The sequence below is a fragment of the Ochotona curzoniae genome, unplaced genomic scaffold (genome assembly GCF_017591425.1).
Source record: "Ochotona curzoniae isolate NIBS_2020 unplaced genomic scaffold, NIBS_Ocur_1.0 contig_3622, whole genome shotgun sequence".
NCBI lineage: Eukaryota > Metazoa > Chordata > Mammalia > Lagomorpha > Ochotonidae > Ochotona > Ochotona curzoniae.
The window spans coordinates 14,682,411-14,705,143 of record NW_024465926.1 but is presented as its reverse complement, the minus strand read 5'-3'; the positions used below and the strand labels follow the sequence as shown (position 1 = coordinate 14,705,143).

Genomic DNA, 22,733 nt, shown 5'->3' with positions numbered 1-22,733 from the left:
GATTCTACAGGGCATGGGCTGGGGTGGGCGGTGAGGCCTCCTCTCTGCCCCGTCACTGCCCTGCTGGGTACTCTGGGAACCTCGGGCCACTGTGCGCATCAAGGCCATGTTCCCAGCTGGTGGCACTTCAAGAACCTCAGTGTCACACAGTGGAAGGTCCTGGTCGGTGAACTTCCCATGCCGATGGGAAGGAGCCCAGCTTTCACACAGGAGCCCTGAGGGTGGTATGAAGCATGCAGGGGCAGAGCCGGAGCACAGGCCAGCACTGAGCGGAGGCCTCGGCCAGCCCACCATCATGGCTTCATCTGGGGAACCAAGGTTGTGCGCACAGAGGTGAGAAGGAAGACTGGTTTTTGCACATCCATTTATTAAACAGGAACTCCTTCATGACAATTTAATACAATAGTAGCGATTAGTGTCGAGAAAATTATTTTCCTCTACATACAAAAATACAGATTTGCACACTAGGAAAACAACACAAATGCCATGAAGAATTGGTCCTTCAAAAGACACTGCAGGGGAACCAGGGATACCACGCTGCGCATCACTGGGGACAAACGGACAGGAGCCAGAGCTCTGGGAGCCCCTCTTCCCTGCCCCCCGCTCCCTGTGCCTGGTCGAGTCGGCCCTGGGAAAGGGTAGGGGGACCCCTGTCCATCCGAGAAGCCAGGACGGGAGTGCTGGCCAGGTGGGCACCACCTCAGGATGCCCAGAGCTGTGTCTGAACTGCTGAGGAGACAGACTGGACAAGCCACATGAATGGGTGGGCACAAGGCATCACCCTCAGCAGCAGTCTTGGCAGCATTACTGCCTGGCAGACCTGACTACCCGCTGTATCAGAGAATCATCGGTTCAGACTCAGGGCTGGCTCTGTGGGCCTGCGGAGATGACGGCCACAGCAGGGACATCAGGAGACATCTTGGTGCCAGGAAACCTCCCCAGGGCTGGGATGCACCTGCTCAGAGCCAATGTGTGAGCCCTGGGCACTGGGGAGGAGCCGGGAACCGGAAGAGGGGGAAGCAGAAGCAAGCACACTGATGACAAGGTCAAGGTAGGAAGGCGCCTTCCCTCTGGTTCTGAGGAGCTCTCTCCAAAGTGGTAACAAATTACCAGACGCAGTTACACCAATTCATCATTATTTCACAGAAACACAGACTCTCTGACAATCTAAATCAGAAGCAAGAGGGCGCTGGGGAGGAAGATGCAGATGATGCAAGAGGAGCAGCCGGGGCAGCGTGGGGTGGGGGAAATGGAGGGTGAGTTTTTGTTTTGTTTTGCTTTGTGTTTCTTTTTAAAAATACATTATGAAGATTAAAGGGAAGATGGCCTACACCAGCATTGTGGAAAGCAATAGTAAAAGGACTCAATCTAAATTCATGCTACAAAAATAGTGTTATCTGGTTTAACTAAATGTACATCTTCTCTTCCAATTCCGTGATGGACAAGAGTGCTCACATGACACATGGAAGGCACCATAGGTGAAGTGAGTATTATTTGTCTTCAACTACACAAAAACAGAAGTACCTACTTGGAAAAATAAATCATAGTACAATCGCACTTGTAATAAATAGCTTCGTGTTTCCATCACGGATTCCGGAACCCCTGCCCACTACCACATATAGAGACAGCCTCACTCCCTCGCCACCCTGGTTCCCACAGCGTGGTGCTATCCAGCTGGGTCCGTTCACCGTGACAGGCTTGGGAAACTCACTTCCCTGGGGGGTTAAGGATGAAAGGGCTGGGAGCAGGCTGGACCCTCTGTGGGCCAGGCTGGGGAGGAGGGGAGCAGCCCTGGAGGAGTGCTTCCCGCCTGGGTGTTCCTGGTGCTGCTCAAGACAGTGTGAGATTCTTCCCGACTTCTATGCAAACAAACCACTGTCAAAATTGAATCTTGACTGACAGCTTTTCTCGGTGTGGGCACAGCTAAAACTTGCCCAGGACCCCAGGAGGAGGCTCATGACGGTGGCTTGAGACAATCCCCCTGTGGTAACCCAAGGTCACCGTGAGCAGCTTGCCCACCCTCCCCCATCCCTGGGACTGCAGGAGAGTGAGTTGCCCAAAGCAAACTCTTGGCAGAAAAACCTTAGACGAGATGACGAGTGAACCCTCTTGCCAGACACCTCCACTATCCAGGGACCCGACAGCTGTCCCAGACCAGTGACTCCAGCTCTGAGGGAGACCTGATGATGACAAACCAAGCTCCCACACCCCAAGGCTGGGAAAGTACCCACACGGATGGGAATGCTGTCTGGACAGAAGGAAGGGGAAGCACAGCTTTCTCGGCTGGACCCGATTGTAGGATTCCCCGTGGCAGCAGATGCAGAGTCAGGACAGCTGACAGCACAAGGGTGACAGGGACGAGCTGGCATCCTGTCCCCAAGGACACCTGAGCCCAGGCTCATGGTTCCCACGATAGGTGCCAGGAGGCCGCCTCCAGGCCCACAGCCTCCATGGAGGGGGACAAAGCAGGAGCGCTTTTCCCAGGCTCATCTGGGATGCTGGTGTGCTGAGCTCCAGGCTGGGAAAGAGGGAACAACGTGTGGCCTGCACTCCTTCTGAGAGGTCCCCCCTGCATGGACCCAGGCAGTGAGTGTTGTGGCAGTCACTCAGGCCGGACGAGGAGAGGAGCCTGGGAAGCCTCTGCAGACCCCATGGGCTCACGGCAGGCCCTGCAGACCCCGTGGGCTCATGGCAGGCCCTGCAGACCCCATGGGCTCATGGCAGGCCCTGCAGACACCATGGGCTCACGGCAGGCCCTGGAGACCCCGTGGGCTCATGGCAGGCCCTGCAGACCCCGTGGGCTCATGGCAGGCCCTGCAGACCCCATGGGCTCATGGCAGGCCCTGGAGACCCCATGGGCTCATGGCAGGCCCTGCAGACCCCGTGGGCTCAAGGCAGGCCCTGCAGACCCCATGGGCTCATGGCAGGCCCTGGAGGCCTGTGCTCCCAGTCAGCCGAGACACCCGGCCAGAAAGTGTTTTCTCCTTTTACCTGTTGGTTTGATGCTACTAAGTCTCTGTTAAAACAAAATAAGATCTAGAGACAACAACTTGCACGTGGTGGCTGCTCGTGCCTTGAACACAGCTGGCACTGCAGGACCCGGTGACCTCATCACTGACCCAGTGCCTCCTTATCTGGGGTCAGGTGCAGAAGCCTTGCATGAATGGGGCACTGACCACAGCCCGCCTCAGAGTGCGTGTGGATGGGTGAGGGGCTCCTTCCAACCAGCAGGGGACACGATTGGCTCATTTGTGGCAAGCAACACTTGACATGCATGTAGAAAATTCACATACACACACGTACAAAAGCATTAACATGGCCTGGTCTCAGGGAGGCGCTGTGGCCCCACCCAGCATAGGCTGTGAAGAAAGCTTCAAGGGAGTGGGGATCAACATGTCAGCTTCAAGAGGTTGAGGGGCGTGGAGGAGGGTGCTGGCTTCCAGCCAAGCCCCAGAGCTCTGGCCAGAGGCTGGGGATCAGATGCAAGGGGGCCACAGGTAGGTACCCTCCTGGCAGGGACAGTTCCACAGAGCTGGGCTCTGCCCACACTGATGTCACCAAGGCACATGTGAGTCTTGGCCCAGCGCAGCTGCCACAAAAGTCACCACCCTCAGACAGCTGAGCTCTTTAACTCAGCCTCCCTGATGTGACTTGAAGCCAGCACAGCCTATGCTCGCTCCTGGCTGTATAAGGGGCTGCCTCATGTTCAGGACTTCACTGCCGCCACTGCTTCTGCAGCGGAGGTGCCTCTTCTCAGTGCCCAGCTGGGCCTTCTCCGCCAGCCAGACCACACTGTGGGCAATCCAGCCCAAACCACCTGGGCTTCCACCAGCCACCAGGGCGGGCTCCAAAGCTCAGAGGCTCAGCCAAGCCAAGAAGGCTGCCTCAGCCTCAAAAGTATCCCCAACCAGACGGGCCCTGACCCACATCAGAACTATTCCACGGGGACATGATGCTTCCTTCAGTCTGCAGAGGGGTCCTCTGGAGGCCCCCGAATCTGGGTCATCTTGCACAGATCACCACACTGCCTTTGCCATTGCCATCCTCCCTCGCGCCCCTCCCCCGCCTGCATGTGATGATGTGCGGGGACGACTGTGAACTCTGCCTATGAGTAAGGTGCACCTGGATCCCCACCGCATAGTTGGGCATAGGGGAATCTGCAAAATACAAAAGCCACGGGGCAGCCAATAGCACAAACTCCACTGAGCAGTAACAAGGACTTAAGTCGCTGGAAGGTCGCATCATATCGGTGCACATTCACTCCCAACGCATGGCAACGGACCCTCCTCACTTCTGGTCATTGTCTTCAGAGCTGTTTCTTAGACAACTGACCCTTTCTCCCCAGTTCACACATAAACTGGCTACACTGAGGTGATCTAGGAAAACTAGACCCCAAAAGGCATGGCTTTCCTTCCCTGGGGCTGAGCTACAGGACTCCCAGGTATGGGGGTATGGGGACATCTGATGATGCTTAGGACACCCCTTCCACGTGGCCCCCGGCCAACACCAGGCACAGTCCTGAGGAAGGTGAGTCCAGCTCTGGATATGCAGACACACTGGACAGATACAAAATAAATACATCCAGCCAACAGTGAGAAATCCAGACATCCTCTCTGGCCCTTCCCACCCCCACTTCCCAGATCACAACATAAAATCAGTCCAAAGTTTGTGATGCCTGACTCCTATCCATTCCTAATACCCAAGTGTGGGAGGCAATGCATGCAGCTGGGGCCAGGTCTGGCTAGCTCCTGGGGAGGATGTGGGGGAAAAGGCAGCCGCAAACTAGCTGTGTCAGCTGCCGAAGCAGCCCACGGTGCTGGGACCCATGGCCCAAGCCACCGCCCCTGGCGTGCACTGCCACGGGACTCCCATTGTACTGGATGTTGGGTTTGGCACCCTGCTTCGTACCACTTCCTGGAGAGGCCACAGGCTGGCAATGCTCCCCAGTCAACCCCTGGACAGCGCTGTGACTTGCACAGAAAGATTCTCTCGCTGCATGCACGGGGACAGGGGGTCACCTCTGCCCCCACATACAGCCCCCAAGCCCCTGTGTACAAGCCCAGCACACCTTGAGGCTGTAAATATCCAGGACAGGCTTGAGGGGCTTCTCAGCGTACCAGGACCCCTTCCCACCACGACTGACCCACGACACACTGAGCACGGCAGCCAGAGGGAGGTTTGTAAACATCAAAAGTAGCTCCAAGAGTGAAGATCAGACAAATAAAAACCATTTTTTTTCCTGTAAAAGATATAATTATTCTAATTGGGAAAAAACCTACAGCATGATAGGGACTCATTTAACTCATTCATCTCAAAAAAAATCATCTTCACTTGATCATCAACCAATCAAAACCTTAAGGAACCAGGATTTTCTTTCAATAACTCCTCAGCCTGATGGGTCACAGCAAGGACAACAAAGCACCCCAGGTGACAGCTGGTATCCCCCCAACCCGGCGTCAGAGGGAAAATGTGTCCAGTGTCTTCCTGAGTCATGCCGGGACTCCGCAGCCTCCCTAGCACAGAGCAGGGATCCAGAGCGGATTCCATGCACATCCCGCCTGTGCTCCCAGGACCTATGTGTGGGCAGAGACCCTGGCTGCCACGGTGGGTTCCATTTCTTTCCTGGCTTTAACCCAAGAAGGTAAAATCACAGGAAGTTACCCATTCCACCTCACGGGACTTAGGGGAGGAAGGAAACTGGAAAACAGGGTGGTCCCCGTGTTGCTGGAGAAGACGCAATGAGTCTGAGGATTCATCTGGGGAAGAACTGGGCGACTCAGCAGGGCAGATGATGGGAGGGGACCCTCCCAGGAGTCACCTGTCCCGGCCACCAGCTCCATCAGCACGCTCCTGCCCAGGACTCAGGGATCTATGTGGTCTCAGCCTTAGTGCTTGGACACCAAGCAGCCAGGCTCACATGAGCCAGGACAGACCCAGGATCTTCCAAGCTGGCACCTCCAGGCCTTATGTTCCCCCCTTTCTAGAAGCAGTCCCATGGAACCCAAAGGCTCAGCTCTTCGCAAACACACATGGATGACACTGCTTAAGGTCAGAGGGGTGCCTGTGCTCCAAGATGGTGGAGATGGAAGGACATGGTAGGTGGCTGGCAAGGCCAGCTGCTCCAATGGCCTTCAGGCGCCTCTACAGCCTGCCCTGGGCCCACCCATCACACTGCCTTGGAATCCCAGCAGGACAGAATTCCATCGCATCAAGTGAGGATTTGGCGAGCCGAGAGAAGGGGACCACGCCGGGGTGGAAGGGCCGAGGACGGGAAGAGGGTGGAGGGCAGAGGATTGGCGCGCGCCTCACGTGTCCAGGCGCTGGATCTCTGGGCGGCTGTCCACATCCCGGGACTCGGTGCGGGCTCGGATGTAGTCGTTGGCACTCTGCTGACGCATGCTCAGCCTCCACTTCTGCACAGCCAGGAACGTGCTGGCCGCATACACCGCTGTGGCCAGGAAGCCGAATATCTGTAACACAAGGCATGGCTGACCCTGCTGGCACCAGAGCTGCACCCTGGGCAGTCCTTCCCCGCCTGATCCCACTGCCGAGGCTGCTGGGCGCAAGGCCACGGGGGCAGCAGAGGCTTAGGCCCCCAGACGATCCCACTGTAACAGACGACAGCCTTCTATTCAAGTACCCAGGACATGTCAGAGGCCGCAGAGTTCCTCTCACAGGGCTTCCGTGGCCTCTAGGTTGTGAAAATACAACATAGATGAAAGTTGGGGACCCACGTGTCAGCCTCACACTGAGCCATATGGCCACCTTCTATGTGCAGCCTCACTGCTGCCCAGCCACTTCTCGCCTGGACAGCCCCAAGGTGAGAAGCAGCAGGGTTTTTTTTTTTTTTTTTTTAATAATTTGTAAAGTCTGAAGTGTTTTCTTTTAATATTTTATTTTTATTGCTAAGTCAGATATACAAAGAGGAAGAGAGACAAAGAGGAAGATCTTGCATCTGATGATTCACTCCCAAAGCGGCCGCAATGGCTGGAGCTGAGCCAGTCCGAAGCCAGGAGCCAGGAGCTTCTTTGGGGTCTCCCACATGGGTGCAGGGTCCCAAAGCTTTGGGCCATCCTTAACTGCTCTCCCAGGCCACAGGAAGGGAGTTGAATGGGAAGTGGGGCTGCTGGGATTAGAACCGGCACCCATATGGGATCCCAGGCAGCAGGGTTTTAAAGCTTTGATGAAGTGGCACCCAGAAGAGCTCCAAGCACAACTCTTTCTTACAAGTGTTCGAATCCCTCACCCCACCCTGAGCTAGGAACGTAAATCTTTTTAAAGCATTGTCTTTTTTTAAGATTAATTTTTATTGGAAAGGCAGGTATACAGAGAGGAGAAGAGAAAGAGAAGAAGATCTTCCATCCATTGAGTCACTCCCCAAGCAGCTGCAATGGCCAGAGCTGCGTCAATCTGAAGCCAGCAGCCTGGAGCCTCTTCTGGGTTTCACACTTGGGCGCAGGGTCCCAAGGCTTTGGGCTGTCCTCGACTGCTTTCCCAGGTCACAAGCAGGGAGCTGGATGGGAAGTGGGGCTACTGGGATTAGAACCAGTGCCCATATGGGATCCTGGCACATGCAAGATGAGAACTTTAGCCACTAAGCTACCACAAAGGGCCCAAACATGAAGTCTTGTAACTTGGGAACAACATAGACATGTAGAGCATGGGGAGTGGAGGCCTCACACACTCCAGGAGCCCTGCCCCAGCCATGGCACCCCACCTACAAGACACTGGAGTGGCCCAGGGCCTGGGGCTCTCTGGCAAGCCCCACTCTTTCCTGGCAGATGTGACTTCTACAATATCTGTTGTTAGGCAAGCAGCAGCTAAGGGTAGCGGCCAAGCAGGACACATGCCAGGGATGGTGGGACAGCAAGCCACAGGAGGGGCACCAGGCAGCTGTGACTCAACCCCTGGAGCTCACTTACCACGGCAGTGATTTCTGCTCCGGTTCTGTGGTTTAAAGCAGCCAGGGCAATAGAGGCAATGAAGAAAAAGAAAGTGCTGAGTCCAGTGTTGACCAAATCCTACAGGAAAAAAAATAAAAGAGAGAAAGAAACCTCTTGAAAGGGAGTATTCCATGCTCTGTTCTAACAACAACTTTCAACTGTGGACGCCCAGAGATCTAACCTCAGTATAGCTCTGAGCCTTGGTCCACGTCCCAGGGATTTGGTCACACAAAGCAAGATGAAGACAGGAGCCACTCCCGACACTGCTGGACATAACCCCTTGGTGAAACTCGCCTCCTAACCCACAGCACAGCCCTGTCTCGGCTTAAGGACTGACAGCCATGCTGCTCTCGCTGAGCATGGCTGATGCATCAGCTAGCACGGACAGGGCTCCCTGTGAGTTGAGAGGCACTGAAACGAGACATCCCACCAGCACACACATGACTCGCATCAAAAACGCTCTGTGCAGCTAGAACTCACAGCCCATCTTACAGTCTTTCTATGGAGCTGAAATCTGGATGGAGTGTGTTCCCCTCAATTCTTGCCCAGCTCATCCGGTTACAGAGATATCACTGCACCAGACTTAACTCCAGTCATGCTTGAGAAAGGAACCTACGTAGTTGGAGACTGAGTTAGAGCCAGGTGAGGGCCTGGCTGCACACTGGACCTGAGATAAGCCACTCTTCGTCCTGCAGCATAAGGGGCTTAGGGACTGAACAGGACCCTGCATGCGGCGAGCACACCGCCTGTTCTGCTGTCACTTCTACTGGTGCTGCTCTGACAGAAGAGGCTCCCAAGTGCCCAGGCTCTAGCAAGTGCTTCCAGCACCTTTACAGGACAAGAAAATTCAGGAAGAAGCCCTAACTGTCTCACTGTCAGGCGGACTACACTGTCCACACACGAGGAATTCTTTCGCCTGGCCAGCCTGCAAGGTGGATTTTTAAAGATGGAAAGTGGGGTGAGAGGGTAGTCCAGTGGTGATGACACTGATCGGGAAGCCTGCCACCCACACTGGAAGGCCCAGGTTGGCTTACCGGCTTCACTTCCTGATTCCAGCTCCCAGCCAGTGCAGAGACAGCGCTGGCCCAACTAATTAGGTTCCTGCTGTCCACGCAGGAGGCTAGGTTGAGTACCCACATGCCAGCTGCAGCCCTGGCCACCTGCAGCCCTGGGTGAACCAGTGGACTGAAGTCCTCCTTCTCCCTCTTTTGCTGTCTCCCAAATAAATAAATAAAATGCACATTTAAAAATAAAAATGCAGATAGACAATGTTGGCATGGTAACAGGCCTGCGCAACAGAAACCCCGGCTGCTCCAGCGTGGGAAAAGGGAGCCCAGAAGCAGCAGCCAGTGCATCATGGCTCAGCTGTGACGTGCAAGACACAAACACAATCCTCAAAGAGTCCAGTTAGGCATGGTTCTGGGGTCGGGGCTGGACAGAGTAAAAGGGAATAAAAATCTCCCTTGCTAAAGCAAAGACTATTTGGAATGCAGGAAAATAGTTTGTGACCTAACACTGAGGCCAAGCAGCAGACCCCACAGCACCACCAGTGACCATGTGGAAACACCAACATTTGTGGACTTCTTTCCAATGTTTATCAGGTTATCCTTTAACATTAATCAGATACCTAAACTGACCTCAACGCCAAGCAAGAAGGTCAAGGACCAGGAGCAGAGGCAGCCTGCAACTCTGCGTGCCTTCCCAGGGACGTGTGCCTGGGTCTCCCTGCAGCCAACACCCTGCAGTGAAGACAGGCCTCAGATCCGGGCAAACCCAGGAGCTGAGTGGCACCATCCCACCCAGAGGGTGCCAACTGTAGGGTCCACCTGTGCAGTGTGTGGCACAGACCTAGACAAGCCAGCACCAGAAGGCTGCGCGCAGAAAAATGCCCTCAGGAAGGTAACGTTCACCTTCCAGCTATGCTCAAAACCTTGGACTAGAAGACTCACTGAGTAAATGCCACAGGTGATCCCTGGTCCTTTGAGCACACCTGGAAGGCGGTGTTTTCTGGGAGCGCCCCTTGACAGATTCCTCCTTCAGGCCTTTCACCCAAAGCATCCTTCCCTCTCAGATCCTAGAGACCACCCATCCCGTAGAGCTGACGAGTGGCCTGCCTTGCATTTCCTGTTCCCAAACCCTAGCACAAAGCAGGTACATGATACGTTTGCTCAGATGACTGGGGCACTTGGCCATCAACCACACCTAACCACGAAAATCCCCAGTGAATAGCCTTGCTAGGTGCACCTGAACTGCTAAACTCATGCTCTGGGAGGGAGCCGGTTCTGAGTTCAAAGTGGATCCACAAACTTCTGGGCATCTCAGGCAGAGGTTCCTGCACAAGAGATCCACCGACCTCACCCAGCAGACTGCTTCCAGTGACTGCCCTGGGCTGCAGCCTTTACAACAAACCGGTAATCACATGCCAAGCACGTCCCTGGGTCCTATGAGATGTTCTAGTAAATTATTATTATTTTTTAAAGATTTATTTATTTTAATTGGAAAGGCAGATCCACACAGAAAAGGAGAGTCAGAGAGAAAGATTCTTCATCCACTGGAGCCAGGAGCCTCCTGTGGGTCTTGCCCCATGGGTGCAGGGTCCCAAGGCTATGGGCCATCCTCTACTGTTTTCCCAAACCACAGGGAGGGAGCTGGAAGGGAAGTGGGGCAGTTGGGATATGAACTGGCACCCATATGGGATCTCAGTGCATGCAAAGCAAGAACTTTAGTCACTACACTGCTGCCCCAGGCCAAGAATTTTTTTTTAATAAATTCATTTTTATCTTCCTTGAAAGATCAAAAGACAGAGAATATCTCCAACTTGCTGGTTCACTTCCAAATGCCTATAACAGCCAGGGCTAGACCAAGCCAAACCCAGGAGCACAGAAGTCCCAGTTCCTTCACTTTTGATCCAGCTCCTACCTGGGAGAGCAGCAGGAAATGGCCCAAGTACCTGCCCCCGTACCAGCACAGAAGACTCAGAGGAAGCTACTGGCTCTTAGTTTCAAACTGTCCCAGCTCTGGCTCTTGCAGCCATTTCAGAGGTGAATTAGCAGATAGAAGATCTCTTTCTCTGTCTCTCCTTCTCTCTGTACATCTGACTTTACAATAAAAGTAAACAAATCTCTTTTTAAATGATTATTTATTTTCATTGGAATGGTAGATTTACAAAAAGATCTTCCATCCACTGTTTTACTCCCCAGATGGCCATAACAGCCAGTGCTGAGCTGACCCAAAGCCAGAAACCAGGAGCTTCTTCCAAGTCTTCCATGCAGGTGTAGGGTCCCAGGGACCATCTTCTGCTGCTTTTCCATGCATAAGCAGGAAGCTGGATGGAAAGTGGAACAGCCAGAATACGAATCAACAGCCATATGGAATCTTGGCAATTTTAAGGGAAGGACTGGCCAACTGAGCCATCACCACAGACCCCAAAATAAATCTTTTTAAATGTAAATTAAATGTAAAACATCCCCTCACCCCCGCTTTCAGCACTAAGATAAAACCAGCCAAGTCTGCCACTATCTGCTTTCCCAGATCAGTGATCCTCCTTGGATTCTTCTCTCCTAAGGAGAGTGTGCATGTGCCCATCTGCATGACACAGAGGCTATTCTGCCAGAAGCCTCTCCTGACATGCCCAGGGCACGTCCCTCAGAGACCTTGCCAGGCAGTGGATCGGCTTGGGCCCCTTCCCACAGGGCCACCCTTTCTCACGGTCCTGTGCCTGCACACATCCAGTACCAGCCAAATAGATACACAGCCACCGCACTCCAGAGCCCAGGCCCTGAGCAACCGCAGGTCCCCTCGGCCCTGGCAGAGGGAAGTTGGTGCCCCCATCCATCTCCTCCACCCCGCAAGGGGTAGCAGCTGCATTGCCTATGGGGCTCCCCACCCCCAGGACAGAGGGTGAGGCCGCCTAATACAACCGAGCTCCTGCACCTGCTTATTTGCAAAGAACTATCAAGAAAACCAGTCACATGGACATTCCTACTCAGCACACAATGATAGGAACAAGTAGCACAGGCTGGAAATGGGGTGGGGCCAGGACCTGGCCAGCTCTGGGTGTTCCAGTAGAGCGGACAGCTAAGGCTCAACAGCAGAGGACACATTTCCTTTCAAGACTTTCTGATCAAACCTTGTAACCCACCATCCCCCACCCACAGGCCTCCCCTTCCCCACCAGCTGGTCATGTTGTACTCAGTGATATTTCTAGGGTTCACATATTATTTTTTTAAAAAGATTTATTATTTTTTTACTGGCAAGGCGGATATACAGAGAGGAGAGACAGAGAGGAAGATCTTCCGTCCGATGATTCACTCCCTAAGTGAGCGCAACGGCCAGTGCTATGCCGATCCGAAACCAGGAGACTCTTCTGGGTCTCCCACAAGGGTGCAGGGTCCCAAAGCTTTGGGCCGTCCTCGACTGCTTTCCCGGGCCACAGGCAGGGAGCTGGAAGGGAAGCGGGGCTGCCGGGATAGAACCGGCGCCCATATGGGATCCCGGGCGTGCAAGGCGAGGACCTTAACCACTTGCGCCACCGTGCCGGGCCCATGTTCACATATTATTAGCCTGTTATTAGTACATTCAATTCTTCCAGAATTGAAAGCTTTATATACTGCTTTTGTGTCCTATCTGAAAAAAAAAAATTGTGCATGGACTAATCCGCTTTCTTTCCCGTACCATGAGAACATCAACATCACCAGTCATCTTAGAGCGTCACAAAGCCAAAACAGCACCTCTTGCAGGACTAACATGATCATGGTGGGCACGTGTCCACCATCTGTCTCCTTCAACCCAACAAAGAATTTTGTCAATTTCATGGATGAGCTATGACAGAATCATTAAGGATCCAGCTCAACTGGAACCCCATAGCTCTCTCAGAGGGTGCTCTGGCGTTCCTGGTCAGACAGGGGCGGCTGGTACTCACGGTCAGGTTCCAGTTGATCTGGGGGATCCGCATGTGCAGGTTGAGACTGAACATGATCAGCAAGACACCAGTCACCACGAACGCACTGCAGCTCACAAACTCAAAGAAGTAGAGGCCTTCGCACGGGGAGCACTCCATGATGGTCTCAATGCAGATAAAGGCGATGAGGGCCAGGAGCTGCGGAAGGAACCATAGACCCACATGTGAGTAAACACGCATGCAGTGGCCTCCCACAGCAGGCTTTGGGCTGGAGCAGAGCCCATTTCCAATCCTGGGAAAAGACAGATCTGAGAAGGGAGCAACTAAATACCTCACAGGAAGAGGAAAGGCCCAGCTCAGCAGGGCGATTTTGGGCCCCTTTGCCTGCAGGTGGTGGATACTGCATGAACTCCAAGCTCAACACAGAGTTGAGCAGAATCAATTCTGTGCCATCCATAGCTACCTTGGGGCTTCAGGCCAAGGTCACCAGGTTACCTTTGACCTTGATGGCTTCCCCAACTGCAAGTGCCAAAGACAAAAAGCCCATGTAGTCCATCCACAGGTTCTCTAGAGAGAGCTAGCATGTACCAAAAAAAAAAAAAATTCAAATCCACCAACACAGCCAATATCTCTCTGAAAGTCCCTAATAGCATTTTAGCAAATGTGCTCCAAAATTAGAAAATCAAATAGTTCCCCATGAAAACTGCCAAGCAATCCGCTGTTGATTTTTGAGGGGCTAACAGACAAATGCTCCCGTCGGCAGGTTCTCTCTCCAGATGCCTGTGACAGTTGGAGCTGAGGAGCAGCAGGCAGTGCCTTCTCACTGTTGGTTGTGTTGTGTGTGCACCTCAGTGCACCTCCGGGTACCCTGGGGGCCATGGAGGACAAGGTCGGCTCACTTCCATCTCTCTCTGCTCCTGGGACACCACACACAGTAACCTGCACACAGTCAGCACGTGAGGGCTTGGCAGCTCCCAGAAAACCCACGCCTGTGCTTCTTCGCACTCTTGGGGACCAGGTATGAAGGGAGAGTGTCTCCACAGCCCTCGCTTGCTAACGGTCAGTGCATGTCTCACTGCTTTTCCACTCTGCTGAAGAGATGGGTCTTAACAGGTCTGCATTCCATTCAGAAAGGAGTTCAACAGCTGTGAGGTAAACACGGCGCCCGTGGGGAACAGTGGTGTGGTGTGGCGTGCTTAGGGAATGGTGAAGAGAGACTGTCGGTCCTCTGCCCGTGAAGCAGCAGGTCTACATGCACATGAGGTAGAGCACACGCTCGTCGGTGTGCTGGCACCATTTCAGTGCACAGGTTTCAGAGCATCGTGGTGCGCACAGTTCTATTTGTCCATTAAAAAATAACAGATGAGGGCCTGCTTGATGATTTGATTGGCTAATCCTGCACCCTGAAAGCGCCAGGATTGCTTATGGGCCCCACGTTGTGTCCCAACTACTCCATTTCCCATCCATCTCCCTGCTTATGGCTTAGAGAAGACAGGAGGATGGCCCAAAGCCTTGGGAGCCGGCACCCACACGGGAGACCCTGAAGAGCCTCCTGGCTCCTGGTTTTGGATCAGCTCAGTTCCAGCCATTGTGCCTTTTGCATAGTAAACCAGAGGAGAAAAGATCTTTCTCTCTGTCTCTTGGAAAATCTGCCTTTCTAATAAAAACAATAAACCTTTTTTTAAATCTGGAATGCTTCATGAATTTGCATGTCATCCTTGTGCAGGGGCCATGCTAATCTCTGTGTTGTTCCAATTTTAGTATATGTGCTGCCTTAGTGAGTACAAAACAACAAATCTTAAAAAAAAAAAAAAACAGATAAAAGTCTTCCAGCATACTCTGTGTCCCTCCCAGTGGCTCTCCTGACCACCTTACATGGACCTGGGGACTTTCTAACTGGCCATGTGACTTTCATACCTAACTTGCAATCAATTCATGTAAGGAGACAGTTCACATAAGGAAAACCCCCCAACTTTCCTTTTTTATTTCTTCACTCCTAACACAAGGGCCACAATGGCATACTGAGTGACAAATGTCCCTGGTATGCCAGTCTCAATCATATTACTGCACAAAGGTAACTCCTACAAGATAAGAAATGGCTTCTGGACTATGCAGATCCTACGGGGCTGTTCCTGACAGCAGCGGTGAACACAAGACCAAAAATCCCGCTGCTCCTTGATGCATAGTCTCAGGAAGGAGATATTTTTAAGAATTAAGCAAAAATAAATAAATAAATAAACAAAAATAAATTTTAAAAAGGGGTGGGTGATACAGTGATTTAGAACAAAAGGAAAATGTGGGTGTAGGAAAGCAGGACAAAGGCTGGGGAGAAGGCAGGGGATTTAGCGGGCTTGGGACCCAGTGGCTAGGGAGGCCCACCTGGGAAGGTGCTACCGCATAGAAGTGGTACAGCAGCCTTCAGCTGTCACCAAGAGCCACCAGAGCAGCTAGGAGTGGCACCAGCAGATTCAGGTCTTCAGGGCCACCAGCTGCTGTACAGAGGCCAGACAAGAGCGAGAACTGGGGCAGAAGCTCGGAGGAAGGTTAGCAGGCCTTTGTAACACCATGGTGAGGGGTGATGGAGGCATGGCCTGGCACAGATGGTGAGCACTTGCTGACTTCCAAGCATTGATGGGTAACCAGACCAAGGGGAAGAGAGGGCAGGCTCCACCTGAAGGTCTGGGTGGAGCAGGTAATAGAGCTGCGTTGTAGAAACCTGGCAGGAGCCAGTCTGGGGCTGGGGAACGTCAGACACTCAACTGGACAGTTGAAGGACAAAATGTGCTGTGCTGGCCGTTGCAGCCCAGATGGAGGGAGACCTACTGGGATATGGAACAGGATGAGATGACACCCTGGCTATCGGGGAGCCCCACAGCAAGGAGGGTGGCTGAAGGTCAAGCGAGGGGCCTTCCTTCGAGCCCACTATGGGAAGCAGCAGATAACCTATGTTTCAATTCCTGGCTGCTGGATACAAGATGGCCCCAAAGCCCACACCCCCTGGTCTGCTCCTCCTTGTGACATACGTGGAACAAGGCAACATGCTGTCATGTACAAGCAATGTCACAGATGTGTGGCTGCCTGGACTAGAACAGAAAAGTCCCTGTGGTCTGAGCCTTGCTCTTGTCTCTTAGGTGACTGCCTGGGGAAACCAGCCTCTTACTTCACAGTGAGGGAACCCCCGTGGAAATGGGCCTCAGTCCCACCTGCTCCTGCAGCCTCCCAAGGGAAACAGAGCCAAGCCACTTGACAGCTCCTGACCCACAGCAACCAAAAGATCGTGTTTTAAGCCACTGAGCTTTTAGAGTCACTCAATAACAGACAAAATATGGGGGGTCGGGGAAGACCCTTCTTGTTGTTACAAGATCATTAATGAAATTAAAAAGAAGCATCTGTTACTAATGATTGCAGATCAAGCACCACAAAGGCACCTCTTATTCTCCATCATCTAGTCCTCCCACCCAAGCCAGAGGCACGTTAGCTCCACATTACAGGAAGGGCAATGGGGGCCCTGGTACGACCAGCATTTAACAGCCCACACAGCACCCTCAGTCTCTCCAGCTCTTACTGGCCTAGGATCCCACATGCCCATCAGTTCTTCACCCACAAAGCAACATCTTTCTCTGTACTACTCAACTGATTTTTTTTTTTTGCTGTATTGGTCCCCCGCACTTGCAATTATCTGTTGTACTTCATATGTAACGCACCTCAACTACTGATTGTGTTTCAAGCACAACGAGAACACACATAAAAGGGCTCTATGAAAGATGAAATGGTGCACACAGGATCAGGAAATAAAAAACACAGTGTAGGCACCTGGCATGGAGATGAAGTCACGACTGGGAGGCCCACGTTACAGTGACTCAGTCCCAGTTCTGGCTCTGTTTTTGATTCCAGCTCCCTGCTATTGCTGCTGAGAGGCAGCAGATGGTTGGCTCAAACGCGTGGGTGCCTGCCACCCGCATGGCAGACCTGGACTGAGTTCCCAGCTCCCAGCTTCAGCCTGGCCCAGCCATGATCGCATCAGGTGCTGCAGAGTGAACCAGCAGATGGGAGCTCTTTCACTCTACCTCTCAAAATAACAAAGCTTTTAAAAGAACAAAAACATGTTAGAACCTATGCATAGTGTTTAACCTATAAAACATTATTATACAGTTTATTTTCTAGCCTACTGCTTTTAATATTGAAGATCCCCATCATTTCTACATAAATAGAAATATGCATAATATTTCAATGACTACATAGTAAAGATATATGTACAATACACACAGACACATCTGTATACCTCCCATATGCTAATCAATCCCTACTGATGGGTGCTAAGATATTTTCTAGGTTACTATAGCAATATACTCCTCACTGACACTGGGCAGAGCAAAATGTCCAGCACAGAATAATCTAATAACCACTATGAATGTACAACCTACTTATTGACCAACAAAAAGAAAACGGTGACTCAAATTTACACCAGCAGCCAAAATCTTCAAGGCAACAAAAGGTCAGAAGCAATTCAATTGACAACAACTCAGGTTGAACAAATCTCATGAGTGCAACCTGCACAGAGGTCCCAGGGAAAAGCTGCTGCATTTGCTAAGCTGGTGATCGGGATGCCCTTGGTGGGCCCTATCCTTGTACTGCCAACCAGCTGACTCAGAGTAAACGTTTGCACAGTGCATAAGTAAATCAACACTGGGAGGCTGTCAGATCTCCACAACTGGGATTCAGACAGAAAAGGATTGGGAAAGGGTGGGGCTGAAATATGAACAGCACCATCACTAACACATTCTGCTCTCCTGGTCCCAGGCACATGGGGGAGCTGGCAAATTTCTCCTAACGCAAAGCCAACACTTCAGAGCCCTCACTGGCCCCCGTTCCTTGTCGGACCCTGGAGGGGAACCCCAGCAAGGTGACAACACGGTCACGTGTCTGCCCAGCCTGCCACAGTTCCTTCTGCCAAGCCCTGACAGAGTAACAGCAGGTGTTTTGGGGGCTTGGCTGACGAAGCTGAAGCAGGGGTAGCAGGGGCAGCTGTCACTTCCACACATGCTGTGCTCCCACAATCTGCCGAAGGGGAGGATGGTAGGGCTTCCAGAGATGCTCTGGCACCCACTGCACTGTCAGGCCCCCAAACTCACAAACTAATTTGTCCTCCAGTTCCCAACACCTGGGCAGCAGGGAGGAACGGAGGCAACCTGGATGTGAAACAGGCAGCAGCCAGGAGCTTACCTGAGAGATTCTTCAAATCACCAGATGCATAAGCCTGCAAGTGGGAAAGCCCACCATTACGAGAGGCTGAGGGCCAGTTGCACCTCACCGGGAACCCACCCCTAATACAGTGCTCCACACATTCCCTGCCTTAGTGCGGATTGAAGGAGACGGCATTTATGAAAATCCCAGGGTTTTCCGGGCACAGGGCGGCAGCAGTCCACGTGGGAGGCTGTGGTTCTGGGCGTCCCCACATATCGGGTTACACATCTGACAAAGCTTGACATCCTTGAATAACAGGGCCTCTGAGATGCCTCCAACTCACAGACTGAAGAAACAGTATTCCACTGACTAACTCCTACATGAATTCATCAATACTCGTGAGCCTTCAGGAACATATTGGTTATATAATGATACTGCAACCTAAAATCCAAATTATGCTTACATACTCCTGGAATTCAGACTGGTTTTAATAAAATTTCTCAGAACTGTTTATTATACTGAAGTTTACATACAATGAGAAGCCTCTGTTTCAGTGGAGGTCAAAATAAAAACAGAAGGAAAATGCTTTCTAACTGTCACTTAGCAAACTTCTCACTCTAAATACATATCCACTATCCTCTCTGGATTTTGTATTCTTAATTATGAATCTTTTTCCTTAAAATAAGTGTCCAAAATCATCGAGTCTCAAGCTTTCAAAACCTCCATCTGCTTCTGGCTTTGTGCACTCCAGTGTGACTGGGTGAGATACCTGCGGCTTCCAACAGCAGCCTTTAGGAACCATCAACATTGTCACCAAGCTTCCCCCACCCTTCCAGCTACAACCACCAGCCACGTTTCTGGTCTAGGAGACAGGGGAACAAATGACCAACAATGCACACACAAGGTACCCAACTTCACACCCAACAACAGCAATGATAACTGGGATATCATGTCCTCCCACCAGATTCAGAAAATTATAAAGTGATAGCTTATTTTTAAAAATGACTGATTTCTTATGTCTTTCAAAAAGCAGAACTATAGACAGAGAGAGATACCATCTGCTAGTTAACTCCCCAAATGGCCACAAGGCTAGAGTTGAGCCATTCTGAAGACAAGAACCTCATCCTGGGTCTCCTCTGTGGCTAGCAGAGGCTTAAGGATCTGCACCGCCTTGTTCTACTTTCCCAGGCACATTAGCAAGGATGTGAACTGACAGTACAGCAGCCAGGACTTGAACTGGCACCCACATGGGATGTCAGCCCTGCAGGTGCTGACCCGAAAGTGGTATCTTGTACGAGTGACAGAAAGGGCACACAGGCATCTCCCACGCTACCGTGGCAGCACGGAGAAGGCCTTGCGGCACAGGTCACACCATCATCTGGGATACCAGCATCCCACCCCACAGGGCTGGGTCAAGTCCTGGCAGCCTCACCTCTAAACCAGCCGCAGATGGCCCAGCTAGAAGCAACATGGGTTGCCACTCTGCAGTTCAGATTTAAAAAAAAAAAAACACTGGGAGTGGGCCTGGCACAGTAGCCTAGAGCTAAAGTTCTCGCTTGCATGTGTCGGGATCCCATATGTGCACAGGTTCTAATCCTGGTCAGCCCTGCTTCCCATCCAGCTCCCTGCTTGTGGCCTAGGAAAGCAGTCGAGCAAGGCCCAAAGCCTTGGGACCCTGCACCCATGTGGGAGACCTGGAAGAGGCTTCTGGCTCCCGGCTTCAGATCAATGCAGTTCTGGCTGCTGTGGGCACTTGGGCGGTGGGGAATCATCGGATGGAAGATCTTCTTCTCTTTCTCTTATCCTCTCTGTATATCTGACTTTCCAATAAAAATAAATCTTTTTTAAAAAGAATTAAAAAAAAAAAAGAAACACACCACTGGGAGCTCATATACTTGCAGATACTCCAGAGAGCCTGGGAACGTGCCCTCCTGTGCTTACTGGGCACACACTGTGCACCCGAGTCAAAAAGGTCCCCCAGGAGAGCCCTGGGCAGACAAGTTACAGTGCATCCGCATACAGCAAGAAACAGAGTGGGAAACAAATGAGTTTATACACTGTGGCCTGGGAAGAGATCCAAGGGATATTCAAAGAATACAGTGCAGAAAGTAGGGAATAAGGTAACTCAAAACAGGGGTCAGTATACTGATGTCTGCAGACACCGTCAAAGGTCCTGAAGGACTCAGGGCAAGCAGCGACAGCACAATCCCCCATGAATTAGGATCAGGTGGGGAGGGACCAGTACCATGGCATACTACGCCAAGCCTCCACCTGCAATGCCTGCATCCCAGATAACCCTGGTTTGTACCCCGGATTCTCCATTTCTGATCCAGCTCACTGTTTACGGCCTAGGGAAGCAGTAGGGGATGACTCAAGTCTTTGGGACACTGTACCCACATGGGAGACCCCAAGCAAACCCCTTGCTCCTGGCTTCAGACTGGCCCAGCTCTGGTCATTATTGAGGCCATTTTGGAGAATGAAGCAGTAGACGGAAGATCTCTCTGTAACTCTTGACTTTCAAATAAAAATAAATCTTGAAAAAAATTTGTTGGAACAAAGGAAATTACAGGGAATTCCCCCTTTTGCGGGGGAGGAATTTTATTATTATTAATAGATATAGGTAGATATATAGAGAGGAGAGACAGAGAAAGATATTCCCTTTGATGGTTCACTCCCCTAGTGACCTCAATGGTCAGAGCCAATCCAATCCAAAGCCAGGAGCCAGCAGCTTCTTCTGGGTCTCCCACACAGGTGCAGCGCCCCAAGGCTTTGGGCTATCCTCTACTACTTTCCCCAGTCACAAGCAAGGAACTGGATGGGAAGTGGAGCAGCCAGGATTTAGCCACTAGGCTTTCGCACTGGACACTTTAGGGGAGGACTTTAAGCACTACTAGAGCCTGAATATGTAAGAAATGTGTATTCATTCAGGTGTGCAAATTTACATGCAAAGATCACACAACATCTGTATGTGTATATATGTATACACATACACACACCCTGGAATCATAGCTTTTTGCATATGTAAATAGCACAAATTTATGAGTTTAGGAAGAATCTAGTGAAACAGAAACCATGAATCCATTTACACAATAGACACATGGGTAAGTGGCTTTGTTTTTTCTTAAACGTGATCCTTTATTTTCCAAAATTTCTATGAGTAAGTCTATGTTTTTAATGAGAAAAAAAAATCATGCTCTAAGCATGAACATTCTGGAAACATCCCAGCTATGAGGAGTTAAAGAACAGTGACCTCCATGAATCTACTGTTGTTTTAAAGCCACTCATAAATATTTCAAAATGAAATCAAGAACTTTCATGGAAAACAAAAGGCACTCTGCCTGCCTCGGTTGGTCCCACATCTTTCTCAAGAGAGTCGGCATCTCAGCACGCACCCCTGCTTCCTGAGTGCCACTGTGCTCTGGGCAGAGCACGGCCGGGACAGGCCACCTCACTCTCACGGTGACGCAGGGGCCCAGGATGTCCGCGAAGATCACATGCAATTCTTTTAAAAATATATATATATATAAATACTTGAAAAACCAAGAGAGAGGGCAGGAGAGCTGTAGGAGAGAGCTCCTCCAGCCCCGGTGCATTTCCCAAATGGCCCAGCGCTGGGCTGCAGCTGAAGCCTCCATCTGGGTCCCCCTGGGGGCAGCCAGAATCCTGGTACTTGGGCTGCCTTCTGCTGCTTTCCCAGGTGTGGGACCAGAAGCACAGCACTGCAACCACCACGCCAATGTGGGATGCCAGTGACGCTGTGCTTTCACCTGATGCGCCATTAAGTAGGCCCTGATTAGACAAAATTCTGATTCTCCTTGATCACCAATTTATCAAAGGATCTAATGAAGTTCAATTTGAGACATACACACATCCACATAGCACAGCATTTTTGCATTTATTTTAAATCCTGAATGGCCTGAGGAGCCTCCAATGACTACTCAAAGGTGTCCACAACAAGGCACACCTGGAGGGCCCTCTGACGTCAGCAGCATCCTGAAGTGCATGCTGGCACCAGAACCCACCCTTGAAAAGGTGTCCAACAGCATCACAAATATGAACAAATAACTTAACCAAAGCCAAGCTTAGGAGATGAATTCCAGGTTTCCAAAGGATAAGGACTTTCCCAAACAGTTCATGGGCAGCACAAGCAATCAGAGAAACTGGCTTCCCACCATTCTCTCCAGCTTTCATCCCGTCAGTCATCCAAGATGTCGAAACTTCACTTTTCCCCCCAGGCTCTTACTGTCTAAAGACACGCACTAGGGCATCGCCTGGCAACACACGACCACAGCTTCTGCAGATCAACCACACACAAATGGAGGGAGGAGAGGGAAGGGCTCCCAGCAGGAGGCTCAGCAAGAAAGCAGCTGTGCTTGTCCCTGGAAAAATGGAACCCCCAGCACCTGCTCTGATTCCTTTTTAATTTATTTTTATTAGAAAGCCAGATCTACAGAGAAAAGGAGAGATAGAAAGATCCTCCATCTGCCGGTTCACTCCCCAGGTGGTTACAACAGCTGAAGCCAAGCCAGGAGCTTCTTCCAGGTCACCCACATGAGTGCAGGCTCTCAAGGCTTTGAGCTGGCCTTGATGCTTTTCCAGGCCACAAGCAGGGAAAGTGGAAGTGGAAAAGCCAACACACAGACTTCAGCCACTAGGCTACTGCTCTGAGTCTGCCTGCTGATTCTTAGCTGGAGCTGTTGGCTTAG

At 51.5% G+C, this 22,733-nt stretch overlaps 1 protein-coding gene and 1 non-coding gene across 2 annotated transcripts in view; both read right to left on the bottom strand.

The window, feature by feature from the left end:
* Window positions 1–5,931: 5,931 nt before the first annotated feature.
* CMTM4 (CKLF like MARVEL transmembrane domain containing 4) overlaps window positions 5,932–22,733 on the bottom strand; it is a 37,010-nt gene continuing 20,208 nt past the window's right edge. Inside the window, exons 2-4 of the mRNA XM_040982085.1 lie at window positions 12,865–13,041; window positions 7,923–8,021; window positions 5,932–6,470 (exon numbers count right to left, since the gene is read on the bottom strand). Coding sequence (XP_040838019.1) covers window positions 6,306–6,470; window positions 7,923–8,021; window positions 12,865–13,041 — 441 coding nt within the window. The 3' untranslated portion in view covers window positions 5,932–6,305. The remainder of the gene's footprint in view (window positions 6,471–7,922; window positions 8,022–12,864; window positions 13,042–22,733) is intronic.
* On the bottom strand, window positions 14,525–14,628 carry LOC121158125. Its single transcript, XR_005884147.1, has one exon. It is a non-coding gene; the product is annotated as a U6 spliceosomal RNA (small nuclear RNA).